Genomic DNA, 13,598 nt, shown 5'->3' with positions numbered 1-13,598 from the left:
ATAGCATTAATATACATAAACACATAATGTACATTAAGTAATTCTTGCTTCTTAACCAGTTAACACTTGGAAATTCTACACAAAAAGGCACATTTTGATTTACATCAGGGTTTCAAGAAACACCCAGGAGTCGGGCATGGTAGCATGTCTGTAATCCCAGTGGTTATAGAATGAGGATGGCAAGTTCAAGACCAGCCTCAGCAACATACTCAGGCCCTTGAAAAGAATTTACCAGGATCTTCAAACAAAATTAAAAAATAAAAGTATCTAGGGATGTGATCAGTGCATAAGTACTCCAGTTATGATGATAATGGTGGTGGTGGTGGTGATGGTGGTGATGATGATGATGATGATGATGATAATGTTTATTATGGCATAATATGTAAGAGATGACTACAGATGAAAAAAACTTAAAATATAGAAAAATTAAATCTAACAAGAAGAGATATTTAACTGGGAGAAACATGTTGCTTTCACATCTTCATGCTGAAACAATCCTTACATCTACTCCAGGGTGCATTTTCATTACCTCTGAATAGACAAAAAAAGAAATGAAGGCACACACTTTTTTTACACATACAGTGGTTTTCTGAAAAAAAAAAAAAAAAGTTCCTTGCTGAAGGGGTTGAATGACTAATTCCAGTGAAAAACGAGGCTGAGGCAGGGGATCACAAGTTCAAAGTCAACCTCCACAACATAGTGAGGACCTAAGCAATTCAGTGAGAATGTGTCTAACTATTTGAAAAAAAAAATTAAAAAGAACTGGGATGTGGCTCAGTGGTTAAAGTCTCTGAGCTGAATCCCTGGTACCAAAACACGTAAAATAAAATAAAGTAAAAAATTCCCTCAAGTTTGATGAGTAAGTCTAAACAAACTGGAACAACTGAAGATCTCACCACATTTTTATATACGAGGCTTTTCTCCAGAGTGAGTTCTCCCATGATACTCAAAAAGAACCTGGAAAGGTGAAAGTTCTACCACATTGTTCAATAGGGTTTCCCTGATATGAATCCTTTTATGTCTTTGGAGGAAACCAGGAAAGCTGAATACTGCCCCACATGGCTTATCCACAGGATTTTCTACAGTCTGAGTCCTTTCATACGACTGAACAAAACTGGAACACCTGAGCCCTTTGTATTTCTTACTTGCATACAATTTATTCATTTTGACATGAATCTTTCAAGAAGAATCTTCCCAGTCCTTGGAAAAAAAGTGGGGAAATTAGAAGACTTCCCACATTTCTCACATTCTCAGGTTTCTCTCCACGAGTATTTTCATATGAGAAGAAAAGCAGGGCTGAGACGGGAAGCTAACAGGATGTATCAATCCTCCACATTCTGAGGGTCCCCCCCCCGCAGTGTGAGTGAAATGGCTATGAAGGCAGCAGGGAAAATGGAATGATTTTCCAAATTTTTTACATTTAAAGCATTATTCAGTTAGATGTGGTCATGTATGCCCTTAATCCCAGAGTCTCGGGGAGCTCAGGCAGAAGGATCACAAATGTGAAGCCAGACTCAGCAACTTAGGAAGACACCAAGGAACTCCTCAAGTCCCTGTCTCAAAATAAAAAGCAAAAGGAATCTGGCTCAGTGATGGAGGGCCCTCAGACTAAATCCCCAGTACAATTTATTGATAGATAGATACATAGATAGAAAGAGAGATTGATTCATTGATTCTGATATGTAGCACTTTCTTCTCTTTGTGACAATACTGATTTCCCACATTTCACATTCAAAGAATTTTTCTTCAGAAAACTTACTACATATTAAAAGTGAAACTTTATTAACAGAAGACTTTGCCAATTGTTTTCATGAGTACAATCTCTCTGCATGAAGTGTTCCTTCATGTAAACGAAGCTGAACAGATGTAACAAAGGCTTTTCCACATTGCTTCCAATTATAGAGCTTCTCTCCAGTATGTGTTCTTCCATATCTTTGAAGGTCACTGGAACTAGCAAAGGCTTTGCCACAAAGCTTACAGTCATAGGGCTTCTATCCAGTATGAAGTTTTTTATGTGAGTAAAGGCCAGAGAAATAAGTGAAGACTTTTCCACACTGCTTACATTCATAGGGCTTCTCTCCAGTATGTGTTCTTCCATGAATCTGAAGGTAACCAGAAGTAGAAAAGGCTTTTCCACACTGCTTACATTCATAGGGCTTCTCTCCAGTATGAGTTTTTTCATGTGACTGAAGGTAACTGAATCTAGCAAAGGCTTTGCCACACTGCTTACATTCATAGGGCTTCTCTCCAGTATGTGTTCTTCCATGTCTGTGAAGGTTGTTGGAATTTGCAAAAGCTTTTCCACATTGCTTACATTCATAGGGCTTCTCTCCAGTATGTGTTCTTCCATGTCTGTGAAGGTTATTGTAATTTGCAAAAGTTTTTCCACACTGCTTACATTCATAGGGCTTCTCTCCAGTATGAATTTTTTCATGTGACTGAAGGCTAGAGGACTGAGTGAAGCCTTTTCCACACTGCTTACACTCATAGGGCTTCTCTCCACTATGTGTTCTTCCATGAATCTGAAGGTTACTGGATGTAGTAAAGGCTTTGCCACACTGCTTACATTTATAGGGCTTTTCTCCAGAATGAGTTTTTCCATGTGTGTGAAAGTTACTGGATCTAGAAAAGGCTTTTCCACACTGCTTACATTCATAAGGCTTCTCTCCAGTATGTGTTCTCTGATGTATTCTAAGTAAACTGGGATAAGCAAAGTCTTTTCCACATACCATACATTTGAAATGTGCATTCCTCATGTGTGGGATCCTGTACCTTTGAAGACTTGTGTGTGAAATAAAGGATTGACCACCTTGTTTACATTCACAGAGTTTCTCTCCAGAATAAGCTCTTTCATGTCTTCTAAATAAAGAAGAGAAATGAAAGGCTTTCCCACATACCTCACATTGAAAAGCTTTACCTCCACTGTGTGTTCTCATGTGTCTTTGGACATCTGGGAGAGAAGATGAGGCTTCACCACATTTTTGATATTCATAGTGTTGCCACCCAGTATGAGTATCTTCATGTCTTTGAATGTCACTGGAAATGAAGACTTTCCCACGTACTGTACTTTCATAGGGTCCATCTCCAGTTTTTGTTAACACTTGTTTGTGAACACTTTTGAGAGAAATCAGGGATTGCCTATACTGTTTAAATTCACATGGCTTCTGAGATGTGATCTGCCTATGAAGGAATGAAGGGCATATGAAGTCTTTGGCACACATATAACAACCACAAGGATTTACTCTAGTTTTCTTTTCTTTTTTGAGAGAGAGAGAGAGAGAAAATTTTTAATATTTATATTTTAGTTTTTGGCAGACACAAGATCTTTGTTTTTATGTGGTGCTGAGGATTGAACCCGGGCTGCACACATGCCAGGTGAGTGCACTACTGCTTGAGCCACATCCCCAGCCTAAATTTACTCTATTAAAAGTTTTCTTTGTCCAGTAAAGAACTGGAATCTCATTGAAACTTTCCCCACACTATCTTCTTGGCCGTTGAAGTTTACCACATGTCTTCATTGAAGAATGACCAGCACATTATCAATGCTTGATTCATTCATGATTTTATAGTTATTTATAGGTCCTAGGCTTATGTTACTACCAACATCAGGTAAAGGTTAGGTTTCCTGATGTGTTCAAATTGTCTGAAAGTCAAGAGATTGAAAGGAAAACCCCCTTTGCAATGCAGCCTCTCTATGGTGATTATCCAAATAGTGATATTCACATGCAATTTCATATATTTTTGGCATGTCAAATACTTTGAGAAGACTGAATATCTGTAATAGCTAAGTATATATTTCTGGGAAAAATATTATAAGAATAAATACTTCTCAAATTGTGCATACTTCTTGGGTTGGTCTATTTTAAAAATTATATGACATTCTCAGATTACTTCAAGAATTTCTCTTGTGAGTACAATTACCTTAGAATGCTCTCAAAATTTTTGATCTCATCTTCAATGTTCTTTTCATTCCATTTATTTCCTAAAATGAGAAACCAGAACAATCTTTATGAATTTTTAGGAGACAGAATTGTTTGTCAAATCGTAGGTGCCTTTTATGCTGCAATAATTCAATAACTGATTCCCTTTTTCTGTTCTATATAAATGACCAAAATAAACATGAGTTCTCAAGTAGATTAATTTTTAAAAAAAACTTCATTATTACCTATAGAAGCCAGGTTTCTGAGGGCTTCCAGCATCACATCTCTGTAAAGGTTCTTCTGGGAAGGATCCAGAAAAGCCCACTCCTCCTGGGTGAAGTTCACAGCCACATCCTCCAAGGTCACTGAGATCTAAAATATCCCACAAATGTTTACTGTTGGCCAGGAGAGATTGACAGGAGAAGAAATATATACTCAACATGCTTGATGTCCTCATGAATCTCTGAGTCCCTGATTAATTGTATGATGTGGTCCATCAAATCCTTCCTGCAGACATTCCACAGACATTCCTCACAGACATTCCAGCACTAGAATTGGGCCACTCAGAAAGCAAGCAACTTAGTGTTTTACTCCCTTCCTTTGATGAGTTCACAGGAAGTGAGACAGGCTCCTGGGTCACTCCTAACTTCTTTCTTGGTTTCACCTCTATTTCAAGTCCTAACAACCTTCTGTCCAGTGCAGAGCTAATATTGGCAACCGTGATAGTACTTACCCTTAAAAAAGAAACTGAATGAGAAGGAAATTGCTGGAATTACAAAACTCAGAGTTTAAGAGAGATTCTGCCAAACACAGTGACTCACTGTGCCTGCACAGTTAATATAAACAACATGGCATTGACTGATCTCTTGATTCCTTGTGACAGTCTATTGTTCCATCTTTAAAGAAATGTCTAGAACACCCCACCCTTAACTTCCGAACATGGATCACTAAGAAGTTTCTCCTACAGACAACATTTAGACAACTTTACACTCAGGTTGTCACAATTTGTGAACTGGGGATTGAGTTCATCTTTTGTGATTACCCCAACAGAACAACTAGATGTTTGCAGGTACATTTCTCCAGAGAAAAAGAAAAATTAGTCAAATAGTAAACAAGCACAATGATTAATAAACACAAAAATTTGATGGTTTCTCATGATTACTGTTAAAGCAGAATATGGTAAGATGAAAAGATGGAACATGACTTAGATATAAATCAATACCCAAAGATGTCACCTTGTCCAAACAACAACCTTGCAAAGTTTTATAAGTCTCAGCACAATTTTATTAATGAACAGCCGACACTAATTTCTAAATCTCATAGCAACAGTGAATGTACATCACTATAAAACTCTAGTGAAAAGCAGTCACTTCACTACTATAAGTTCATGTGGCCCATAGCCATGCTCTGCTCAAGACACTTTGATCAAGATTGGGCCACGTGTGCACTGGATGTCTGTTGTGAAAGAGTTTCCTCCTGCCTGTAAGGATGGTGGTGCAAACCTAAGACAGAAGCATTTGCAGGGTGGTAAAGAAGCAAGGTTGCAACCCAGAATCCTCACCTATCTAACACAATTCGGGTGGGAAACAGGTCACTGCATGTACAACCATAATAATACTCGATGTCTGCAGTGTGATGGAGCAGCCAAAAGATCACCTACCAGAAGGTGCCCCTGCCACTGACACCCAACCACACTCAAGGACTTAAAACATGTCACATCCTGCGCAGCACAGTATCAGCAGAGGTGAGCAAGAGACCAAGAAAAAGCCTTCAGTGGGCCAGCCTTCACAGGAGGGAAAGGTGAGTGACAGTAGATGTCTTGGATATGGATCACATGATGGTCCAGGCAAACTGAAATCCAGGTGGCCAAATGCACTACATCCTCAATTCTGCAGACAAAATCCATTTAGTATATGTTCAAATGTGAAACACTAAAATACTTTTAATGAGCTCACAAGAAATTTCATGATATTTATTTATTTGTGGTTAGAAATATTTAGAGAAAAATAAGCAGGGATTGAACATAGGGCACTTAATGACTGAGCCACATCCCCACCACATATGCCATTTTGACACAGCACTCAAAAACTTGCTTAGGACCTTGTGAGAGGCTGAGGCCAGCATTGAAATTTATGATTCTCCTGCCTCAGCCTCCCCAGCTAAGGAGAATACAGTCATGCACCATTGCACCTGTGGAAATTTAGTTTTGCAAAAGAACAAGTTATACATTTCTATACTGATGAGAATAAGGAAAAACATTCAACACTCATAGCAAAATGACGCAACAGGGAGCCTGGAACCATCTCTCTACTGCCATGAAGTAGAACAGAAGTGGAAACACAAGCCAAACCAACAGAAAAACAATGTCATCATGCCCCAAAGTCCTGAAAGGTTCCCAACAGGTACTTGAAGCAGACATATAGAAGAATGCAGAGCAGCAAGCATGGTGTGACCTTCACTAGCCCTTCAGACTGACCCTCTCCGATGCAGGACACTGGCCTGAAATCTCAGTGTGAGAGCCTGGTCACTGGCTCCAGACTACATGCAGCAGCACATCTTATCCAAGTTTAGGCAATTCCTACTAATATCACCATGGAAATATCTTAATGTCTTAACACCAACTCTCACTCATCTAAGTCAGAAGTGATCACTGTGAAAAATCAGCAGGAATTCCTTAGAAGGATAAACAAACAACCTGCATCTGGCAAGAGCAGCAAATTATTGTCTACCCACAACCACCACCTAAAATTTGATCAAGAAAGCTTCAGAGAGTTTCTTTTAGAAATCAGGTTTCAAAAACACCCAGGTTCAGGAGGCTGAGGCAGGAGGCTGGCAAGTTCAATGCCAGCCTTAGCACTTAGTTAGGCCCTTAGGAAGTTGGCAAAAGCCTGAATCAAAGTTAACAAAAAAAGTTAAGAAGAAAGGTGCTGGGGGTTTTGTTCAGTGGTTAAGCACCTGAGGGTTCACGGCACAGTATGCTCCCCCAAGTAAAACCACGGAGATTTCTGAGGAAAGAAGGAAGCTCACACAGTCCAGGAGGAAACCATTCAGAGAGGCCTATGACACTCATGCTCAGCAGTGGTTGCGCACAGGCTGGGTTCTGCAGAGCAAAGGGACGGCAGAGCTTTAAATAGCACCACTGTGTGTTAAAGCAGAGGCCCCAGCACAACTACCCACAAAAACCAGACAAGGGAGGTTTTGCTGTTTCTACTCTTCTTCTCTAGTTTCTGGTGTATGGAGAAATGAGGCCGGGGGACACTGAGATCTAGCAGCAATACTTTATTGGTGACACCACAGCCCAGAAAAATAATTTCCAAAGCCTGGGCCCTGAGTACAGCAGGGCTTTTACTTTTATACATAAAAACTTTTGAGGACATCCAGGCAAGGGAGCTGGGGCAATATACTGGAGGGAGAATTTTATATTTCTTATATGAAAATAAGCTTGTCAATGGCCTAATGACTCAGCTCAGACATATTACGGACTTTTACTATGCTCAACCTGAAGAGGGATTGTTCTTTCCCTGCTACTTTGTTGGCTGCTCATGCTACTGCATTACAGGTACCTGTAGCTGCTGCTAGCCTGCATGGTGAAATGTTAGACAGCACAGCTCCTGGGTGTCAGCCTGCAAATCCAGAGCCTGTCATCGCTGAAACTGTTAAAGTTTCCATTCTGTTCAATGACCCTAGCATTCGGGGAAATCTTTCAAAAGAGCTGAACACAAAATATTTACTAAACAGAGCTCATAGACATAGTCTCTACACAAAGGCATGAAACCTTCAACAAACAGGACCCACATTATAGGAGAAAAGAAAGAAACACATTTTTTTAAGTTGTTAATGGAACTTTATTTATTTATATATGGTGCTGAGAATCCAACCCAGTGCCTCATGCATGCTAGGCAAACGCTCTACCACTGAGCCACAACCCCAGCCCCAAGAAACACATTTTCATTCACTTATCAAAAAAAAAAAAGTACAAAGAATACTGACACACAGGAAAACATAACTCATGAATGGAAAATAAAGCATATGAAATTGACCATCCTTGAGTAAGATAAGACTCCAGAATCCCTGGGCTAAATTTTCTTTCTATTCATTTATTTGTTTATTTGTTTATATTTTGTACCAAAGATTGAACCAAGGGTTGCTTAACAAATAAGCCACATCGACTGCCCTATTTTATTTTTAATTATTTCTATTTTGACAGAGGAATTCTCTAAGTAGTTCAGCACCTAAGTTGTTGAGGCTACCTTTGAACTTGGGATCCTCCAGCCTAAGAGTCCTGAGCTGCTGGGATCAAAGGGATGTGCCACTGTGGTGGCCCTAGGCTAAACTTTCATTAACTGTCTTGAATTATTAGTAGGCATGCACCTAAAACAAAACCAAAATACATCAGGCAGAGACATACAAAACTTCCCAGGACAATGAAGAATATATTGCTACATTCGGAGACATCACCACAACTCTGTTGGTCTGTGAACATGTAGCAGAGCAAGAGACAGGAGGGCTTCGCTGGACATTAGTCAACAGTGAAAAACACAGCCTTCTCAGAATCACAGTAAAACTCCCCAGAACATGCCCCATTCTGAGCCATAAAACTCACCTCAACAAGTGTGCAATGCAAGTGAAATCCCAAGTAGGCTCAAAGAAGATGAAAGTTCAGAAATCACATCAGAAGCAGCTGGAAAACCACTAAGAAGTGGGAGATGCAACACAGGACTCTAAACAGACACAGGAAGAAGAGGTGACTAAGGGGCAAACTTGACCATGTTGAGAAAAATAAAATGTACGAGTCCAACATGGGAAAACAGCATGGATGGTGCATTGGGGTCTCTGCAGCATCCAAAGCACATTCCAGAAAAGAAGAGATAAAAGCAATCATTGAACCTGGCATTTAAGGAAAGCAGAGAACGAAGAGCAAGGTAAGTGTAAATTAAGCACAGGCAGGAAACATAGGGTGTTGGTGAAACCATAATCAAGAAATCAGCAGTCTTCAAAGCCAAGTTCTTCATGAACATCGGCATCACTGACAAACTAATATGTGGTTATGGAAACAGAGGACAGGAGTGAGGTTATGTCTCAGTGTAGAGTGCTTGCCTAGCACCAGTGAGTCACTGGTTTCAATCCTTTCCACCATATCAAAGTAAATAAATATAACAAAGGTATGAGAAACACAATAACAATAAACAAATAAGAAAACCAAGGACCAAAAAACTACACATTAGGATTAAAGTAGCCAGTGTTACCACCCATGGGCTCTTCAACAATATCATGAACATGTGCTTGACACAAATCTGATAACTTAGAGGAATTGGCCCAATAATTTGAGAGAGACCACCTTCTACAACTTACACAGAGAGATGAATACACAAAACATATGAGCCCTTGCCTACTGAAGAAAATGACTCAATAACTAATTCCCATCAAAAAAGTGAAAGGTATGGCTCTTAGACATCATACAGGCTGCCACACAAACTCCAGAACAGCCATAAATTTTATATTTTTTTTCTAGAATGCAGAAACGGAGTAAACACTTCCTAATTTCTTTTGAGGCATATGCTACAATATTATCAAAATTATGAGGAAACTATGAATTACTCCCATGATCATAAATGCAAAATACCTCCACAACATTATTCAACTGAATCAAAAAAATAACTAAAAAGAACTATATACCAAGTCCAAGATGTTGAAAATAATGGAGGCTATGAGCTGCAGAGAGGAGGTGTATGATACTATGTTTAATTGCTCACTTAAAATTGTCACCTTGATCAGATTAGGAGATATAGATGTTTAATAGGCTTCTGGGTATGTCCATGAGGGTGTGTCTAGGAGGGATTGGCATGTGAGATAGCAAAGTAGAAAAATGGGATCCTGGCTTGGATGGAATAAAAGTTGGAAGAACAAGGCAGCAGCATCAGAGCAAGCTGGATTCTTCTCAAATGGCTCTTCCACTGCTGCTGTGATCACCTGAAAATATCAAAGTTCCTTTCTTCACTCTTTCAAAGCAGATTCTGCCAGGAATTCTGCAGGGAATTTCCAAAAGCACTGGATCACAGGCTAGGGGAGCACCATCAATCCCTCTTGTACTGAGCCTTCAGTACCTTGGACTGTACATCTTCTACTTCTCTAGGTCTCAAGCCTGCAGATGACCCAGCTTCTGGTCATGTAACCCATTCTAATAAATATCCCTTTTGTAATTATACTTCCTCTCAATTCCTTTCATCTACAGAACACTAATATACTATATAAGCCTACATTTGCTCTAAGAAATGAACTTTATTTAATAAAGAAGTGCATAAACTACCACACCGTGGAATATTCATAAATATATACATGAGAAACAATATTATATACTGTATACCTTGTCCATAATAATGCAAGAGTAAAGGAAACAGGAAGAGTTATGTATGCAAATATCAAAACCATAAAGAAAAGCAGGGAAACTTATTTTCACTACTGTTTCCTTTTAGAGAGTAATGGGTGATTTATCTTTAAAAGTCACTATAACTCCTGGTGTAGTGGTGTGCACTTCAAATTTTAGTAATTAGGGAGGTCAGGGCCAGAAGATGACAACACTGAAGCCAGTCTCAGCAACATAGCAAAGTCATCAGAAATATAGTGAGACTTGCCCTTAATCAAGAATTAAAATGGGGGAAAGAGGCTGTCACTCAGTGAGAGAGCACATGACTAGCATGTGTGAGATACTTGGTTTGAAACTTAGAACTACAAAAAAAGGGGCTGGGGATGTGGCTCAAGTGGTAGCCCGCTCGCCTGGCATGCGTGCGGCCCAGGTTCAATCCTCAGCACCACATACAAACAAAGATGTTGTACCTGCCGATAACTTAAAAAAAAAAAAAAAAAAAAAGAACTACAAAAAAAATTCAGCAAAATTAGGTAATGTATACATCTACTACTAAAACAAAATTTAAAATATATAAATAAACAGAAATAAAAAACACTGGGGATGTGCTCAATGGTCAAGTGCCTCTGGATTTAATCCCTAGAGAAACACCCACCCACCAAGAAAATGCTTTCACAAACTTGAAACTGTTTTTTGAAGGATAACAAGCATGAGCAAGACCCTGGATTAAATCCCAGCACTCAATACATAAGTAAATAAATCAATGATAGTCCATTGTCTTGGGCTGGGGAGTGGGCACGAGTAGAACATTTGCTAACTATGCATGAGGTCCTGGGTTCAATGTGAAAAAGACCACAAACACACACAGTCTCTCACACACAAAGAAACTATACTAAAATACATCTCATGAATGACAAAAATGATTATTATAGAAAAGGTACAAATGAGAAGCATAAAATACAACAAAATCAATAGAAACACAATATGATTTCTTACCAAGCGGATTAAAGAGACTGAACTTCCCCATGATCTACAATCTCTGAAAAAACCCTGAGCACGCTGTGAAATCCAGGGCCAAATGTGCTGTGCTTTTTGGTGAAGTTAAGAGAAACTACTTCTGAAAATGGAAATACTAGACCATATCTAAGATTAGTCAAAATGCTGCACAGATCACAATGACTGTAGACAGAGTATTTAAGTAACTCCCAAATTTCATAAGCTAACAGTCCAGCTCCCAATGGGGTGGCCCAAGGACAAGGCACTTATTTTTAATACCTGTGGCTGAACCCAGAGGCAGTTTACCACTGAACTACATCCCAGTCTTTGAAGTCTCACCAAGTTGTATAAAGTCTCCATAAGTTGGCAAAGCTGTCCTCAAACTTGAAATCCTCCTCCTGCCTCAGCCTCTGAAGCAGCAAGAAGTTCAGGTGTGCACTACTGCAACTTGCCATAAATCGGGATTCTTAACAAATAGAAATGTATGTAGACTTTTCATAAATCTACTTCTTTCTTTCCTCTTTCATAATATTTCATCATTTGGTTCTGAATAAATAACCTTGGGCCTGAGATAAGTGAGCAGGTCATTTCAAACTGACAAATGCAGAAATGGCTGACGCTGAGGGAGCAAACCTGTTAGGCTCAAGGGGCAGGAAAGATCCCTGCCAGCTGGGACACCCTCACATCTGGTCCTGCCCACTGAAACATTCCATGGTCACTCTCCTGGGAGACCTGGACCACGACTCCAGACTATGAGGCTTTTCAGGTTTGCACAGCTCTGCACTGGGGTGTTTGGATTTTATCCTCCTTGAGTTTTTACTTTCATGGTGTGAGAGAATGCAAGGGTCAGGAATGACTGGTGACCTGGCCCCTCAGCACCAGCATCCACAGGCTGACTGTCCACCTGTCTCCAAGGAATGGGAACAGGGCTTGGGGAAAACAAGATCCCAAGAAGTTAGCTGTCTAGATGAAGCTTGTTCCAGGACACTCCTTAGCCCCAAGATCACATCTGAACCCCCAAGACGCTGTACCTCACACCTTAGGGTGTCCTCTAAGAAGAGCTGACTCGGGGCCTAAAATTCCTTGTACCATGCAGGGCGCAGGACAGCTGCGGGCACATGGTGGCAGCCACAGGAAAGGATAGTGGCTGAGAACATAGGACTCTCTGAACATAGGACTCTCTTTTCCAAAGAACACCTGGCTGAGAACATCAGATTTGGTGTCTACACCTAAAAAAGATAAACAAGAAGCACAGGATTTTTGCAGGTGTGAACTGAAGTTCTCTATGAACTTGCTCTGTATCAATGAACCTTCAGACCACCTGACTTTGGGGAACTAGACCACCATGAGGTATAAGACAGGGTTCTGTATGGTTGGCAACAATTACCTTGGGCTCTCTTAAGCTCTTTCAAAGCCAATTACCTTAATCTCTGTATTAGTCCACAATTCTCCAAACAAATGAATTTCTCAGAATATATTACCAACCTTATCTGACATATAACCACCATCTCCCAAAGCTAACAATGTAATAACGGACCTACAGAAGAAATTTCCCCTTTTTTATTGTAGCCTCCCATCTGATGATCCGACCAATGCACTTGGTTAATGTATTCATGCATAACTTCCTTTTACAAATGTTCCTGTCAGTCATGCACAGTGGGGCGCAACTGTAATCCCAGCAGCTTGAGAGACTGGGTCAGGAGGACTGCTAAATTCAAAGCCAGCCTCAGTGACTTAGTGAGGCCCTAAGGAACTTAGGAGAGATTATGTCTCAAAATAAAACATAAAAATGGCTGTGGATATGGCTCAGGTATTACCCCTTGGTCCAATCTCTTGTATTAAAAAAAAAAATGTGATCTCTTCCAGAGTACGACACATACATCATTCAGAATAAGTTAAAATCCATGTTCATGAGGATGCTCATTAATATTTGGGTCAAAATAAACTATTTTTTCAGGTATGATGGCCAGTGCCTTTAATTCCAACAGCTTGAGAAGCTGAGGCAGGAGGATCAGAAGTTCCAGGTGAGGCTGGACAACAAAGCCAGATCCTGTCTGAAAATAAAATTTAAAAGGGTTGGGGATAAAGGGCAACAGAATGAATCAGACATTATTATCCTATTTTCATATATGACAACATGACCGGTGTGAATGGACATTAGGTACAACCAGAAAAAGAAGAAGTTACAGTCTATTTATGTATGATGTGTCAAAATGCATTTTACTGATCATGTATAAGTATTAAAAACCAAGTAAAATAAATAAATAACTTCTGCCCAAATCCACAAAACAATCAATCAAACAAAAAAAGGGCTGGGG

General features: G+C 39.8%; 1 protein-coding gene across 1 annotated transcript; it reads right to left on the bottom strand.

Annotated features, from left to right (window-relative positions):
• Window positions 1-1,928: 1,928 nt before the first annotated feature.
• Window positions 1,929-4,260, bottom strand: LOC143639796 (uncharacterized). The gene is made up of 3 exons (XM_077107856.1): window positions 4,166-4,260; window positions 3,922-3,982; window positions 1,929-3,180 (listed from the first exon to the last, which is right to left on the bottom strand). Exons 1-3 carry the CDS (start codon window positions 4,197-4,199, stop codon window positions 1,992-1,994), a joined length of 1,284 nt encoding a protein of 427 aa, XP_076963971.1. The 5' UTR covers window positions 4,200-4,260; the 3' UTR covers window positions 1,929-1,991.
• Window positions 4,261-13,598: the final 9,338 nt, after the last annotated feature.

This window comes from Callospermophilus lateralis, chromosome Y (genome assembly GCF_048772815.1).
Source record: "Callospermophilus lateralis isolate mCalLat2 chromosome Y, mCalLat2.hap1, whole genome shotgun sequence".
NCBI classification, from domain to species: Eukaryota; Metazoa; Chordata; class Mammalia; order Rodentia; family Sciuridae; genus Callospermophilus; species Callospermophilus lateralis.
This window is presented reverse-complemented; position numbering and strand designations above follow the sequence as displayed.

What these genes read in the sequence shown, in the direction of transcription:
- LOC143639796 (XM_077107856.1), bottom strand. Translation starts at nt 4,199, where the DNA reads ATGCTGGAAGCCCTCAGAAACCTGGCTTCTATAG. An exon ending in CAGAAACCTGGCTTCTATAG is followed by an intron (nt 3,983 to 4,165) that starts GTAATAATGAAG and finishes TTCTCATTTTAG; the next exon opens with GAAATAAATGGAATGAAAAG. An exon ending in AATTTTGAGAGCATTCTAAG is followed by an intron (nt 3,181 to 3,921) that starts GTAATTGTACTC and finishes ATTCCTTCATAG; the next exon opens with GCAGATCACATCTCAGAAGC.